The 17,569-nt window shown below is 38.2% G+C and overlaps 1 protein-coding gene across 1 annotated transcript in view; it reads right to left on the reverse strand.

Annotated features, from left to right (window-relative positions):
* The window catches only part of SPTA1 (spectrin alpha, erythrocytic 1), a 67,680-nt gene extending 53,444 nt beyond the window's left edge, over positions 1–14,236 (reverse strand). Inside the window, exons 1-11 of the mRNA XM_060032283.1 lie at positions 14,102–14,236; positions 12,673–12,912; positions 11,470–11,595; positions 9,674–9,814; positions 8,449–8,595; positions 6,540–6,673; positions 5,836–5,980; positions 3,111–3,265; positions 2,030–2,165; positions 1,827–1,928; positions 203–340 (exon numbers count right to left, since the gene is read on the reverse strand). Coding sequence (XP_059888266.1) covers positions 203–340; positions 1,827–1,928; positions 2,030–2,165; positions 3,111–3,265; positions 5,836–5,980; positions 6,540–6,673; positions 8,449–8,595; positions 9,674–9,814; positions 11,470–11,595; positions 12,673–12,909 — 1,461 coding nt within the window. The 5' untranslated portion in view covers positions 12,910–12,912; positions 14,102–14,236. The remainder of the gene's footprint in view (positions 1–202; positions 341–1,826; positions 1,929–2,029; positions 2,166–3,110; positions 3,266–5,835; positions 5,981–6,539; positions 6,674–8,448; positions 8,596–9,673; positions 9,815–11,469; positions 11,596–12,672; positions 12,913–14,101) is intronic.
* Positions 14,237–17,569: the final 3,333 nt, after the last annotated feature.

The following is a 17,569-nucleotide window of genomic DNA, read 5'->3' on the forward strand; positions in this document are numbered from 1 at the left end:
CTCTGCTTTGTATTTAGGTATTTTTCTGTGCGTTTGTCCATGAGGGAATTTCAAGAGTCTCACAGAGAGGGCCAATCTTTTCTCCTCCTTGTGGCTCACCCTCCAGTTCCCAGGTGAACTGAAGTGGTTGTAAGGGTGTTGATAGTAATAAATAAGGAGAAGGAGAAATGGCTTCTGGACACTTTCTGAGCCCCTTTGTTACCTCTTGTCTACTCATCCAACTGTCCACTTGCTCACTGTCACGGTAGAAGAGGTGTAGTTCCAGGCACTGCTCATACTGCTGCCAACGCTTGTCCCACAGTTCCAGCAGAGCATCCCAATGGGAGGTAAGTACTGCCATCTTTGGAAAGGAAGAGATAATGTGCCAGGAAGATACTAATTAATTTATTTTATCCTATATTCACTGAGCATCTAATAAATGCAAGGCTTTTTGAAGGATACAAAAATGAATAGGAAATGGGATCTTCTCTTAAGGCTGCAACATCTAAGTGAATCACTGTAGTATAGGAAAAATGGGATAAATACCATAACAGAGGTACACCACACTTAATATGTATAAATAAAGAAGGAAAGATTAATTCAGATTTGAAGAAGCAGGGAGTAGGAGTATAGAAAGTATTGTATCAAACAAAGATTTGAAGGGCAGGGAGGTGTGGATCGGGATTGTAGGAGGACATAATACCACAAGCAAGTAATTACTCCAAGTAATCATTAGATTATACGAAGTGCTCCAGAGAAAAGTGCAGTGTCTAAAAAAGATAAACATTTAATGAAATTCAAATTTATAGGGCACTTAAATGATCAGATTGAGAAGTTTGCATTCTATTCCAAAAGCAAATAAGAACCATCACGGTGAAAGTGACATTCTCAAACTCATAAAAGCCTTTGTTTCTGCCCAAGCATCTGCCCAAGAAATTCCAGCTTATTAAAACAGCTGTTGTGTTAACTCCATTAAAAAGACAGTAACAATACTCAGAATCCCAGGATAATAGGTAAGTTTTCAAGGATTTAGGGTCCCACTATTCCTTTGGCAGGAAATAGTTAAAAATAAAAATCCATAGTATAATTTTCCCATAGAGTTCTTGATGAACTGAAAATATGGTCATCTCAACCTTCATCATATAGCACTCGGGGCTGTGCTTGGAATCTAATGATATGAAAAGAGCCTGCAAATCTTATTTCAGTTATCATCCCAAGGAGTTCCTGTGACTCTGTGACTGGAGTAAAATGTCTCAGGGATCAGGAGGTTTACGTGAGCCCTTGGGATCTAGGAGGTTAGGATGATGGCAAACCTTAATCTTCATTCAGTGGAATTCTGAGTGTTTAAAGCTTTCCTGTTGCTTAATGGAGATTTGAGAAACACAGATATAGGAAAATCAGTTTGAATTGAGGTTGTATAGAGGAGAGAAGAAAGGGATCCATGTGCCAGGAACCATGCTAGGTACCTTAGGGAACCCAAAGATGAATAAGGTGCAGTCCTCAAAGAATTCACAATCTAGAGATGAGCATGGGAAAGTGATAAAACAGAGCACATGTGACAAGGCAAGATGGTATGGAGGCTTCAAATTAGGTAGAAGGTAGGTGATGAAATTAGTTAGGTTGATGAAGTAATGTCTCAGAGGTGAGGGAGCACACATCAAGTCCTGAGAACTTCAAATGCCTCAAATTAGCTAAAGCAACATATGAAGGAAGCAGGGTGATATTTGAGCCCACATTAAGATGTTTATACGTCTTCTGTCCTCTTTCAGAGATTGTCATATTAGTATGAGATTAAGTGAAGGCTTAATATGTATCAAAATTTCACAAATTCTGTTAAACTAGATTACCTTATCCATGACTTCATCAGATGCTTCATGACCGGCATCCAGCAGGGCTTGACCAGTCTCATTAGCAGATTGAAATCGGTCATCATAAGAGTCAATCTCATGCTGTGGTCATGAGACAAAATGTTTTAAAATGCAGCAAGAAACCTTCTGGCATTGTTGGAAACTGCCCTCTTCCTCCTACTGGGGAGGCCTTTCCTCTCTACCTTATGCTGCTGATGCCTGTCCAGTAGGGCTTCCCCACCAGTCACATCTGTGGGCAGCTCATCAGCATTGATCAAAGCAGTCTTCTCCTTCATCCAGCCTGAGAGCTCATCATAGTCAGATAAGAACCGCTGGTACCTGAGGGAAAGGTAAGGGAAAAGACAGGAAGAAGGAACCAGATACAAATGGACTTTGAACAAAGAGTCAGGGTTGGGTTGGGCTAAGATGTACAACATGTGCCTTGCCCTAATCCTACACCTTCCATTCCTCTGATGTACTTCCTATTCCTTTAGCAGTGCAGGTTGTAAATCCTTCACTCCAGGTTGTATATTCCTAGGGCAGATGTGTCATTGTGTGATGAAGCACTTGGACTTGACATCTCCAACATCACAAAGTCACATCCCAGATGCACTTGAAGTAGAATAAAGTACTCACAAGGAGGCCAATAAATAAGGACATAACATAACCAACAGGAAGCCTAAGGGACGACTAGAGTTAGGGTTAGGAGCCCTCATGTATTTTAGTTCACCCTTCACCATACCAGTAAAAACAAAAACTACAAAAAAAGATTACCTATTCAAAAAAATCAAAAGCTCACCAGTTCATTTTAAATCATATCAATAAGATAAACACTATTTTCTGGTGATTTTATAACTAATCATAAAAATTAACTATTGAAATGTTGTCCAGATTTTTTGTAAGCTGACCTACATTCCAGAAATAATTCTAGATTTATTTTGTGTTCTTCAGCTTGGAAATTAATTCCAGTTCCTTAGCTAAGGCCAGGATTTGAACATGTTTCTTCAGCTAATTTTTCAGTTCCATGGACCACTTCATAGCTTCTTACAACTGTACAAACAGAGGAAGACAGGAAGGGTACAGGTGAAAGGAGATGTCACGCTGAGGATTGTATCAGCCTTCAAAGGACTTCTCCTGACAAATAAAAATTTCTTTTGCCTCTACTGAGCAGGCAGGAGGGCTGGGTCACTCATTATTTTACTCCTTTCACTCTTTTATTTCTGCTTTTGATGTTATACTTTGACCTAGAGATAGGTAAAGCAGTAGAGAAGAAGGATTTCTCACCTATAAGAAGCCTGCAGCTTTTCATATCTGCTGGTAGCCAAGGTGCGAATGTGCCCCCAGTTGGAGACCAGATCCTCTTTCATCTGCTGGATCTGCACTGCATCTGAAGGATGGGAAAGCTTCAACTTGTCTGCTTTGGCACATAACTCCTTCACCTTTGGGATAAAAAAGAAACCTAGTATGTGAAGGTAGTCAACCATATGGTGATGGATGGCAACTTTGTAGTATATACGGATGTCTAATTATAATGCTGTACATCTGAAACTTATATAATTAAAAAAAAAGATAAAGAAACACAGTGGGAAATCCGAGCATTCTGGTCCTCTTGGCAAAGTTTTATGGGAAGAATGTAACATAATAATCATAAGAATTAGAATAATTTATTAGTGCTTTTATATTGATATATTTATATTAATATACTCATGTAACTATATTAACAATAATAATTTACTGATTACATTTTGTCTCTCGTTGTGCTAAGCACTTGATATGCATTTTCTTGTTTTATAGTCTTCCTTTAATAATACTGTGAGGTAAAACTATTCTTGCTCTCCTTGTATGTGAAAACTGAGAGGTTGAGTATTTTATTTGCCCAAGGTCATTGAGCTAGTCAACGTCAGAAGCAATGTTTAGACATACATCTGTCCTTCATTACCCTCTATACTAACTCCATAAACATTATTGTGGGAACCAGAAAGACATTTCTGCCAAGGAAAATTGCTGCCAAGAAAATTTCAGTAATGTCAGGCCTTTTTGAGCACAATTCTTGAGGAGCAGGCTTACTAGGGCAAATTCCACATGTTACCATTAGTTCTTCTACTATACCCAACTATAATTAGGTGTTGTCTAGGATTTGAGATTTCATTATCATTATTCATTAAATCATGGTATTTTATCATCCATAATTAGAAAAAAAAAAAGACCAAAGAGAAAAAATGAGGAAGAACAAAAGAAGTAGAATGGTGAAATCATTTTCAGAAACGACCCATGCACAGAGCTATGATTAAAGCATAGCAAGTAGGGATCTTCCTGTGGGCTGACTCCACTGTAGAAGCTCAGGCGTAATAAGTTTAAGTTATAGTTAAACTGTGACGGGAAGAAGTAAGAATGGGAATCATTCAAGAAAACAGGCTTGCTCCAATTTCTAGTGTGTCTATACCTACTGTAGGTATAGGAACCGGGGTTTTCCAATTTCCAGAAGAAAACCCAAAGGTGGGTTTAGTAATGTGTTGTTGTTGTTGTTTTAACATCTTTTTTGGAGTATAATTACTTTACAATGGTGTGTTAGTTTCTGCTGTATAACAAAGCGAATCAGCTATACATATACATATATTCCCATATCCTCTCCCTCTTGCATCTGCCTCCTACCCTCCCTATCCCACCCTTCTAGGTGGTCACATAGCACCGAGCTGATCTCCCTGTGCTATGCAGCTGCTTCCCACTAGCTGTCTATTTTACATTTGGTAGTATATATAAGTCCATGCCACTCTCTCACTTTGCCCCAGCTTATCCTTCCCCACCCCGTGTCCTCAAGTCCATTCTCTACGTCTGCATCTTTATTCTTGTCCTGCCCCTAGGTTCTTCAGAACCATTTTTTGTTGTTGTTATTGTTTTTTTTAGATTCCATATATATGTGTTAGCATACGGTATTTGTTTTTCTCTTCCTGACTTACTTCATTCTGTATGACAGACTCTAGGTCCATCCACCTCACTACAGATAACTCAATTTCATTTCTTTTTATGGCTGAGTAATATTCCATTGTATATATGTGCCACATCATCTTTATCCATTCATCTGTCAGTGGAGACTTAGGTTGCTTCCACGTCCAGGCTATTGTAAATAGTGCTGCAATGAACATTGTAGTACATGACTCTTTTTGAATTATTGTTTTCTCAGGGTATATGCCCAGTAGTGGGATTGCTGGGTCGTATGGTAGTTCTATTTTTAGTTTTTTAAGGAACCTCCATACTGTTCTCCGTAGTGGTTGTATTAATTTACATTCCCATCAACAGTGTGAGAGGGTTCCCTTTTCTCCACACCCTCTCCAGCATTTATTGTTTGTAGACTATTTGATGATGGCCATTCTGACTGATGTGAGGTGATACCTCATTGCAATTTTGATTTGCATTTCTCTAATGATTAGTGATGTTGAGCATCCCTTCATGTGTTTGTTGGCCATCTGTATATTTTCTTTGGAGAAATGTCTCTTTAGGTCTTCTGCCCACTTTAGGATTGGGTTGTTTGCTTTTTTGATATTCAGCTGCATGAGCTAGTAATGTGTTTTAAGTGTCTGAGTTTATTATAAAAGGGGAAGAAGAAACTTACTCCCTTTTTGACTGAGTGAAGGACAAGAAGAAACAAGGTTCAGCTCCAACAGGAGAAAGTGTAGTTACATAAAAGAAAAGACTCTCTGGCCATGGGGTACTGAGTGAGATTAGGAAACCATTCTTGAAGCTATCTATTTTGGTTTAAATTATGAAATAAATTACAAAAAGCTTGAGCGTATATAAAACATATATGTATATTTAAATAAAAATAATTAAATAAATTAAGAGATATCCAAGATTCATGTACAAGTTATAAACTAGAATAAGGAGGTATATTCAAGTGGCACAAAATTTCTCCTTCATTGAAATAGTGAATTTACTGTGTCCTATGGAGACGAGATGAACACCAAATGCCTTTTCTAGCTCAAGGGATTAGCCATTCCTCCAACAGGCTTACCTTGTCATTCATGACTGCAAGGTTCCTCTCAAGGGTCTTGTGACTGTGAAACAGTGCCTCAGAGCTCACAAGGTCTTTGCCGTAGTCTTCAGAGGTGACTTGAGGCTCCTTCTCTTTAATCCACTGGATGGCTTCAGTCACGTCCCTGTCAGACATCTCCATGAGCTCCAGCAAAGGAGGAAGGCAGGCATTTCAGGGCAAACAGCACACAGCAAGGACCAGTCTAGCTCACTCAGTCAGAAATTACCCTATCTTCACCCACACTAGCAAAAAACATAATGTAAAATGTTCTTTACTGCTTTTAATGGTTTCCATTGAGAGTTAAGAGACTTGGGCATCCTGACAACTGAACCTCCAAATATACTTCCTATACCTGGGTCAGCTCTTCACGAATGTCCTTCTTCCCAACTTCACCCTCCATTCCCTTCCGGTTCTTAACCTGCTTTTCTTGCCTCTGCAGAGCTTCCATCACTAATTTACCAGTGCTATTTGTATTGCTTTAAGCTCCATTAGACACATACTTGGCTATAGAGTGGGTCACAATTTTCTTAACTACTCTCTCCCTTGTTGTCTTTAAAGGCAAGCACATGAGTTTCTTTTTTTAGAGGTATTGGCCACTAATTGCTAACAGTAGACAGAGGCTAACACAAATAACAAGCATGGTGCTATTGCAGTTTCCTACAGTTCAGTGGTGAGATTCCTACCTTTTGAATCGCTGGAGGTCTGCAGCACTGGACAGCATTTTCTGTCGTTGGACAGCCAGACCATGGAGCCGCTCCCAGGCTGCATTCACTTCCTCCTGCTTTGACTGAATCAAGGGCAGCTCAGGATGCTTTTCCTGTGGGAGAAAGTCAATGATGGACTAATGCAAAAAATCATTTAAACACTTCTTATTTCACACTTCACTTTATCCCTGCTCTCTAACTCTTACTTGATCCACCTCACCAAAATCTAGAAAATCAAACCGCCAGATATTTTGCCCACAGCTCCAGACTAGCCTACTAACACAGGCTTGCCCAACCTCATTATTTTCAGAACTCCATCATGTTGATGCCTGCTAACTCCCTTCAAGATCCTGGAAGCCAAGGAAAAGAAGAGAAAATTCCTTTTGTGAAATCTGACTTAATTTTTCAAAACTCTAATACTGTGGGTCTTGGTTCTTTTGGGATCCTGATACCTTTGAGAAGCTAATGAGAGCTATTTCCCTCTTTGCAGAATTATACAGACATGCAGATAAACTTAATTTTGCAGAAAACTCCATGCATTTTTGCAAACTAACTGAAGCAATGAGATTTATGAATACTAGATTAAGCTAGCAGCATCAGCCCATTTTGATACTTGGCAATTTTGAGTAGTTCCCAAATACCTGTCTCCCTACTCCTCCTATCCCTGTTTATTCCCATTTCCATTTCTATTTTGAAGCCTCATCAGACTGAATTTTCTACTTCTCCTTCCTTGCTTATAAATAGAAATGATATTCTATGAGCCCCAGCACTTAGGCATCAAGAGGCCTTTCAGCTTCTGTTCTTACCTTCTTGGAACACATAAAAAAAGCATGATCTACTGAAAGATGAGAGAGCATATGGAGAAAACCTTCATTTTCCTTGCTAAATCTCCATACATGGGAGCAAGGCCATTTTAGACACTCCACCCCAACTGACTCATTGTATAACTGCAGTGACTTAAGAATACCAGGTGATATCAGCAGAATAACGCAGCTGAGTCACTGAATCATGAATCAGTGAATCTGATTCACTGAAAAAAATAGGTTGTTTGTTGTTTTCAGTTTTGTGGTAGTTTGGTAGATAGTAATAGATAACTTAAAAATCTCCACAATAAGAAAAAGGTGATAGAGGGAGAAAATTTGGGACTGTTGGAAATGTGGCCTGGAAAAAAATTGAGAAATATGTTATTTTCCCCTACTCCAGTACCCGTTCATCCTGAAATCTTGGTTCTATTAACACAGAAACATTATTCCCATTATAAAGCTGCAGTGATAATGAAACCTTAAATGGAAAAGCACGATAGCCAACTGTTAGAATTTCTAATTCCTTCATGTACATATAAAATCAGACTGACTTCCCAGTTCTCACATATGTTAGGATTATTTATTCACACACTGAGTTTTTACATGCCCAGAAATTAAAAACTTATTTAACCACTTTCTTAAGAAAATGAAGATAAATCTGCCTCCTTTTCCCTTCCCCCCAAAACACAAAAAAATTAGTTTAATTATATCATGTATATTATGATAGCCCACCATTATTTTATATTCTTTGCCACTTTATTCTGGTTCTTCTTCATGAAGAAAGAGTGCTTCATAAACTTGAGAAATCAATGTACTGCATGGTGCAGGAGTAACCCCCTTGTGGATTGAATTCCTTTATGTAAACACACATACACTCACTCACTCTCATCTCCATTTCCGTGGACTGGCAAGGGATACATTCAGAAAGGAGAGGAAACTGCTCTGGGCATGTTGCTCCAGGGACAGGCATACCTCTGCTTTCTCACAATGTCCTATATCTTTCATGTCCCATCTACTAATGGCCAGAGAGTCTTCTTGAAGATCAGACCCTTTCCCTGGCTTGGCTCTGTTGTTCCCCACCTCACCTCAGCACACTCATTGGCATATTGGTTCACTCCATTCAACCTCTCCTTTCGAGCTGCCAGATCTGCTTGGAAATCTTCAAACTTCTTATGCAGAACCTCTGTGCGCTCCCAGTCCTCACCCAGCTCCACTGATGTCACTATAGCCTCCTGTAGACAGAGAAAACTCTGGTAAGTCACCCGTAAACATTTAGGAATTCCTGTAGTTCAAATGCCCAAAACCCTTGCTCACATTCCCAGGATAGCTCAGAAGGAGATACTGGTGGAACTTGGGAGAACCCTTCAGGAAAGAGCCAGAAGCAGCAGTATATTTCCTGAGGTGACGTTCTGGCCCAGGGAACAGTGTTCTTTGGGGTAATTCTTTGGAGAGACCAGGAACATTGTTGGCAAAAGCCCCTGGGAACACCCTTTTGTGTATTGGAACCTGAAAAATAAATTCATCCTCGTTCTACTCAATTCAACAAACTGAGCATTTACAAAAGTATTGTGCGGGCTTCCCTGGTGGTGCAGTGGTTGAGAATCTGCCTGCCAGTGCAGGGGACACAGGTTCGAGCCCTGGTCTGGGAGGATCCCACATGCCGCAGAGCAACTAGGCCCGTGAGCCACAACTACTGAGCCTGCGCATCTGGAGCCTGTGCTCCACAACAAGAGAGGCCGCGACAGTGAGAGGCCCGCGCACCGCAATGAGGAGTGGCCCCCACTCGCCGCAACTAGAGAAAACCCGCACACAGAAACGAAGACCCAACACAGCCAAATACAAATAAATTTAAAAAAAAAAAAAGTATTGTGCTAGGCACTTGCTTGTGTAAATGTTCAGTCCTAACCACAGGATTATTCTTTAAGTATGTAGAAAATAAAAACCTCCCTAGTTATAGGTACTGAGAGACAAAGAATTAGGGAAAGAACTGCAATGCTCTAAGCTGGACACAGAGTAAGAGCAAAAATCTAGGAGTGAAGGCTCATGGAAGGTAGAATGGGGACAATCCTAGATCATCTTTCAATGCAGTTTTTGTATGAATTCAGATTCATACATTTAGACTTATCCCCCTACAGTGTTAACTACCTCCAGAATACCCCTAAATCTTTGCCAACATTCCTCTTTCTTCCAAGGAACTAAGCCCAGAAAGAGACATCCTAACTTCTTTATGAAAGTCCTGCATTAAATTGCTATGGGATGTCTGGGGCAGATGGATGGGAAGTCCTATATGCATACTGTTTGGTCCTATACCTTGTCTCCAATCCACTCCAAGATGTCAGCACACTCCTGTAAGTACTGCTGAAGCTTCAGGGCCCGCAGCAGCAGGGTGCCTTTCTCTTGAGTCAGCTCCAGAAGCAGGTCCCAGAGGTGGCTGAGTTCCTCCAGAAGGACCTATGGGGAAAGTAAAACAACTCAGGCACAGTACCTGCTGTGGAGCAGCAGGTATAGACTCAGAGACCTGTGCAGAGAGGGGCCTGGATAAAAATACCTCCTCCCATTCACTCGTGCATTAATTGATCAACAAATATTTAAAGGAGGAAATAGGACATGTATGTGAATAGCAATTAAACCATATGATCTTCCATAATAGAAAAAAATGAATAATGTTTTGGTGTTTTAGAGGATGAAGTGATTACAGACAATAAGACAGGATAGAATAAGAATTCATGAAAGAGTGCTCATTTGAATTGGACCTTGAGGGATAGGTAGAATTTTGATAGGTAGACAATGGGCAGAGGGTGTTCAAAGTACTGAAAAAGACATAGAAAAAACTTAGCATGGACTGTTTGTCAGAAAGGATAAGAGTTACAATGTTTTTCTGACTTATAAAGGAAATAGTGGCACCAAAGCAATGAGAATTTAAGGGTATATAGTTGAGGGCTCTAATGCCAAGTTAGCTTAGAAGACCAGATTTTACATATACTGTAAAATTGAAGGTGTCATATATGTTATGCCTTCAAGATTCTTGTATTTTTCAACTACTTCATGGTCCTAAGGTAACATGTAGCATGTAGACCACATTTATCTCTGAATCCTGCCATGGTACAGACTGATATAGCCCCAGTGGTTCTGATAGACGTGAAGATGTTTCAAACATTTCTCAAATATTTTAATTAATGTAAGGGATTGTTTTTTGTATAAATTATACAAGGTGATTTCTATTTTATGACAATAAATAAAATTTGAGATTTTCTTGTTAGAGTCTTCTTTCTAATAAGGTTTATTCTGGTTAATGTCTGTATCGCCTGACCATGTTTTGTTGACAGTAAAGCAAACTAGAATTTGTACGCTAAATATGGAACTACAGCCCTAATTTTTAAATACAACACAAATTTTTTTTGAAATTTTTAAAATATTTAAACAGTAAAAAAAGTTCACTTGTACAAAAAAGAACCTGAATTGACTGTATCAACAAAAACTTGCTGGAAGAGTATATGAATTAAGTCAGAAAAAAAGCTGATACATTAGTAGTGGGTTCCATAGTTGTGGTGATCTTCAGTCTTCAGGGTTTAGGGAAGACAAAGGATTTTAGGAGGTTTTTTTTCCCCAAAATGAACAGATGAGAGGGTTTGGAGAACTACAATAGTAGTCATAGTATGTGGGCTGTGAAGGGAAAGAGGCATCATAGACAAAGGGAGAAAGATTTTGGAGAAGATTCAAAGAAAGAGCATCCCTTGTTTAGAGAGTTTAAGGGACAAGGACTCTGAGGCTAGAAGAATTAAGTAGAAAGGACATTTCAGAAAACCAATTCATCTGGGTTGAAGTGGGTTTGATCTTGAGCCACCTATACTGTGGTGGCATACGCAGGAATGTGATGTTATTTGATGACAGCTTCGTATCATAGCTTTCTCCCCACTCCAAGGAACACTAGGACATCCCATCATTTTTCCTGCCCTAACCCAAGTAAAAGATATAAGGAAGTACCATGGTTCCAAGCCAGTTATATCAAGGTTTATTCCTGTTGTAATCAATTAAAACTCTGATAACATAATCAACATGATAACTTAATTAGAAACATCTCTCACAGAGTCCTGCCATAAATTTACCTTGGTGTCCTCATGGGCAAAATGCCCCTCAGGAAATCGAATTTTCCTGGTTTCTTCCAGCTCAGGAATGACCCTCGATTTTGCTTGCACCTCTGCTTCAAAGGATTCATGCTTCTGATATTTCCCCTGAAGATTAGAAATCAGAGTTTATGGCTAATGCAGCCTGGTCTCTCTGGAAGGGAGGTTCTTTTATTCCTCTTCTTTCTTGCAGTCAAAACTACTTGTTTCCCAACCTAGATTAAGTGATAACCTATGACCATACCTGGAGGAGTCCTATCCTAAAAGAAGCAGTGGTGGCACCACTGCACTTAGGGTTTCAAAGGGTCCTAGGCTCAATGTCCAGGACCATAGTGGAAGTTTTTTTCCAGCCCCCACTGCCTTTGGGGAATTTCCAGTAAATATTATTTTAAATTCTCAATTGCCTTCTGTGGAAATGAAATAATGTAACAGAGTTTTTCCTCTTCAGAAAAGAGGAACTAAATGTTACTGAAAGTAGTGAACAATGAGGAAGATGATCATGGCAACAATGGCTTTTTTTTTTTAATTGAGAGGTTTTTGCATGCCAGATTATGTTTTTGCTGTCATATATAAATTGATCCATTTAGTAGATAACACTCTGTTCTTGTTCCAGGTGCTTCCTCTCCAATATCCATTGCACATTTTAGGCATACAAGCCTTTCTTCTGATCCTGACTGTGCCTCTTTCTATAACATTGTACAAGTAGGAGTGGGAGCTTCCACCAAAGCTCTCCACCTGACTCCTCTCATTCAAACTTAACAAGAGGCATGAATAGCCATTTGGTAAAAACCCTGGTTAAATCGCATCTTTCTGAGGAGAGCGAAGAGCAATTGTTTCAGAAACATTGATGTCTCTTCACCTCAATTCCATCCTTAATGTCACAAAATATTGAAATCACATAGTGTGTCATAAATTCTTTGAATTCTCAGTGTTTTGCCCATGGGTTAACTTCAGAATGAGTTTATAAAATATTATCTAGAATGAGTTTCCTTTGTAAATAAGACATTGAGGCTTAAGGAGTTGAAGACATGTGCTATTTAAAGACAGAATTACAGTCCCCAAAGTCTAATCTTTCTGTTATATCATCCCTCTACAGTTTCCCAGATGTACACTTACATTATGGAAATGTTTCCCTCCCTAGAGATCTTAGAGTCAACTCTGGGGAAGTCAATGAAACTAAATGACCTGTATGTTAGTTGGGTCTTCATAGCTTTTATCGCCTGCAATCTTGATTTTCTCCAAGATCCATTTCTCGAGGTCATCTGCATCTCGTATGAAAACCTGGTAGTAATAGGAATCTTCAAGCTTCTGACCCCTCTCAGCAACCAGTTCCTTGAACCTCCGGTACCGGGTCAACACCTCCTGACGCCTCTCCTGGATCTCTTCTGCTGTTTCCAGCACTTTTGGTCCACCACTCTCCATAGCCTACAAGTTAAAAAGCTTCTACATATTGCTGGTTCTCAGATCTCTAGTATACTGTCCTTTTATATGTCTCAAGGCATTTACTCATATTGGACTTATGTTCAGATATCTTTAAGCCTATAAAAGCCTGTTTTTAGAAAGACGGTAGTACATTTATATAATTTTAACCATATACAGCTACAACCTAGGCTAATAATTCTTGATCATTCAGAACACTTTTTCAACTTTTCACATAAGTATGTGCTAACATTAATAAATTTAATAAACTTAATAAAGTTTGATAAATGCTTATTATTGGACTAATAATCGAAGACAAGTTTAAATTAGCAAAATCACAGAGTTTCAGATTGATAAAAAAGAAATATAATTTTATTGCTTTCAAAGGCTGAAGAGGTGTTAACATGTACTGATAATGATGAACTTAGTTTAATGAATAAATAAAAATGGCTTGCAATTAACTTGATGAATGATATACCCCAAAGTTTGAAAAGGTTGAATTCTTCTTACATAAAAATATAGCTAATATATTGTTTACTCTTTTTATTTGCTTTATTTATAAACACTACAAATCAAAAGTTTGGCACATTTGCAACCTAATTATCACAAATTTCAAATTATTAGCATCTTGGTAAATGACTTTTGCTATATAAAACATTGTATTACTATCAAACAACATAAAATATTATTTTCCTATAGTGGAATCCAACCTATTTGTGACAACATCGAGCAAAATCTCCATAGGGTCAGTCTTCATTCTTCTGGATATAAGCACAGTTTTCCTAGCTTACCACAATGAAAACATTCAATATAAAGTTTAAATTTTAATCTCCTTCTGCTATACATAATTGCTATTCTGTGGATGGCCTTTACAAGTTTGGCTATAGAATTAAATCCTTCTATGGAGACTCAAACCTTTACTGTGTGTTACTTTGCTCCAAGTTACTAGGTTGTTCTCCATGTGAACCCATAGAAACAGATCATTGCTAGATTTTGGTGCTGTATACTGGAAAGCTCAAGGTCATTGTTTAAAGTGAGACATTCATAAAAAGAGTTAAAATTAAACTTCTTTACCTCTTAAGAATCAAGAAACAATTCTTGTTGATCCTGTCAAAGATAGTACAGAAAAGTCAAAGGAGACAGCTTTCCTAGTTATATTGGTGACAAATTGTACTGTAAAGAATTCTGTACTCACGGTTTCCTTTGGAAAGTGTTACGCTTTTCCTAAAGGTCAAGAACCTGTCAAAATAAAATGTATCCAAAAGACAGAGAGAGAGAGAGAGAGAGAGAGACAAAGGGAGAGAAAGAGAAACAATTCACATGTAGTTGTCTAGTCTAATTCAGATAGAGATGAGAGAAACGTTACATATGTGGCAAGACAAAGAAAAAAAACAGCCCTTCACTTGGGCCAGAATCCCGCCAGCTACAATCTACATTATCTTCAGGAGACAGATTCAGCTGAGGCAGATGCTAACTTTCACAGATGCTGGGTGACTCAGCGGCTTGTGGGACTATGGCTCTCAAAGTTTCTCAACCGGACTTTATAAAAAATGAAAGCAAAAATTTTAGATGAAAAATTAGAAAAAAACTTAGTTATAGATGTAAGATAGAGTCAGTGTTATGATGGTGTTTTGTTTCTTTGATTAGTTTTAAATTTTATATCTGAGAATTGTAAATCAGGAAGGAATTCTGGGATGCCCATTCTTCACACTCTGTGAAGAATTACAAGAACTCAGGGCATACATATGTTCTTGTTCTAACCTATCTCTAGGAAATGCAAATCAACGACTCCATCAAAACCCAACTACAGATTTTTAGCAGCCTTTAAGCAACAATACATCCTATTTTTTGCTGTAGAACCTTTGTTAAAATAGAAAATTTTACTCTTTGCCTCACAGATTGGGTTTTTAAAAGTCTGATTTAGCCTTACCCTTAATCATTTAAATAAAAAGAACAAAGGAAGTAAGATATACGCTTTTTTATTTGTATTTTGTGAAACAAAAATTAGGATACTTCATTTGACAAACTAATGAAGTCATAAAATATTTGAAAATTGGACAGAGTTTTAAACTGTAGGATAAAAGTCATCCTAATCTATGTATTATTTTTAATGGAGAGAAAAGAAACAGAAATCCTTCTCCAAACATATAGTTTGTAAAGGCAACTTTACAAAAATGAAACAAACCAAAGAAAATAGTGGGATGGTTTCAGAGCCTCCTAAAAAACAGTGGGTCTATCCATGCCAAACTTCATTCCAATACAAATCCAATTTGAATAATCTAGCTTTCACGGTCTACTAGGGTAGATCAAGGTTCTACATTTCTAGTTTCTTTTCTTCCTGGATCATCTCACCCAATGAAATTGAGAGAGCTTTAAATTCTCTTCTTGAAAGTATAATATTTACTTTTTCACATACTTTCTTTATATTAAAATCAAATTTGGGTGCTAAAGGCATGAACACAAGTCTTAGAGAATGCATTATATCACATGAACCAGGGAAACTCTGACTGGAGTTGGTTAGGGAGGAAATATATTTTTAATCTTTATCCAAGAGATAAGAATCAATTCGAATCTACCGTGTCTTATTTATATATTGACATGATTAATTTACATTAATTTCTACTCTTTAGCAGATTCTGTGAAGCAGATATTATCAACCTCATTTTTATATGAGAAAACAAAAGTAGTCTCTGAGAGGTAGTCTCATCCCATGGTTGTTTGGTTTGTAATTATTTAAACAAAGGATAAAATCCATGTGAGTGTGACCATCATGCCCCTCATCTGTTTTAGTCAATCTTCTCTTAGTCCACCAATATTTCTGGTTGACTTATTCCAGGATCTTCTCACCAAGAGTGTCAACCATGTGATAGCATTGTAACCAAAGAAATATTAGGACCCAATTAGCAGGATTAGTCATCATGAAATAGAATAAAAGTGGACCAGAACAATAGTCATTAGAGCGGGTATCAATGTGAAAGTGCACAGGAGACAAGGAAGAGAATTTATACATCAAGACAGAAGTGTTCTTTGAGTTTTCAGTTTGCACCCAAGAGAGATTCATGCTAATAGTTTCTGTGCCAACATCCTGGCTGCCACTCTGGCTGCTGCTGACTTTAAATTCAGTCCCACCCTATCTTCTCATTCCCTTTAGATTGACAGAGTTTATTCAGTCTCTGAGCATGTTTACAATTATTAGTACAAGTATCAGGGTGTCTCCTTGGGATTGATGGAAGGGTATGATGAAAAACTCTTAAACCCTGGTAGCTTAACACTTGGACCTCTGACTTTCTTGCCACTAATATAGTTTTCCAAGAATGTTTATTGGCTCTGAGGACATGGAGGCCTTGAGTACAGGGGACACAGGTAAAGAATGTATGAGAGACACTGTGGATATTTAGAATCATGTAGAATCTTTAAAATTGCATGTAGCCATGTACATAAATGAGTGCTAAGAGGTTACAGGGAAAGCGTGAGCTGATGACAGACAGCTTCATTAAAGAGAAGTCTTATATTCAGTTTTACAGGGTGGGAGTAATTTGGAGAGCTGTTTTATTTGATCATGGTTATCAGCTCTGGGCAGAACTGTACTTCACACACTAGTTTTATCAGCACTGCCCAGCTTGCCTGAGTCTCTTCTCAGTTATCAGATCTTCTTTTCCTGGACTCAGAAACTCCAAGAGATGCTTTATATGCCCAAATTCTAAAGTCTCCCCAATTTGCAACACTAAAATTCATATGCTTACTGTGGATATTTTGGAGTTCAACTTTCTCGGCCCATTTACCAACAAGGAAAAATATGTTAACTTTAACGTAAAACTAAGTTTTCCCATGAAATAGAAGTCATCATTATTTTATTTTTAAAATTTTATTTTTGTTTCTCTAGAGTTAGTTCTCATTTTAAAAGGTCTCAAATGGGGCTTCCCTGGTGGCGCAGTGGTTGGGGGTCCGCCTGCCGATGCAGGGGACACGGGTTCGTGCCCTGGTCCGGGAGGTTCCCACATGCCGCGGAGTGGCTGGGCCCGTGAGCCATGGCCGCTGGGCCTGCGCGTCCAGGGCCTGTGCTCCGCGGCGGGAGAGGCCACATCGGTGAGGGGCCTGCGTACCGCAAAAAAAAAAAAAAAAAAAAGGTCTCAAATGGTTGTCTCCTAAATGGGTTAAAATATTAAATATTGTCATTCAGAAAAATAGAAAAACCTTTTTGCAGTGAACTGTATCCACTTTAACTCATCTTTTCGGGTCCTCTAAAGTTATTTGTCCCTTAACTCTATAAGGAAAATTACGTAATTAAAGTTTACAATCCTATAATAAAAAATAAAACTCTTTTTTTCCCCTTACCATTATCTTCTCTCACTCTCCCTTACTTATTTTATTATTTTTCTGTTTTATTTATTTGGTATTACTGCATTGAATAAGAAAAAACAAAACCCATGATGTCTCCTTTAACAACAAACTATGTAATTATAATTGAAAAAGACATTGGGATAATGGAAAGTGCATTGGATTTGAAACAGAAACCATCTAATCTGAAGACTCAATTCTACCGTTTTATAATCAGATGAATATTGGAAATTTGCTTAAATTTTATTAAGTATATAATGGGAATAGTAATGACAAGGCTACTTATTCCAGAGAATTTTTATATGACTTAATTTAGATGGTTGAT

This window comes from Delphinus delphis, chromosome 1 (genome assembly GCF_949987515.2).
Source record: "Delphinus delphis chromosome 1, mDelDel1.2, whole genome shotgun sequence".
Classification (NCBI taxonomy): Eukaryota; Metazoa; Chordata; class Mammalia; order Artiodactyla; family Delphinidae; genus Delphinus; species Delphinus delphis.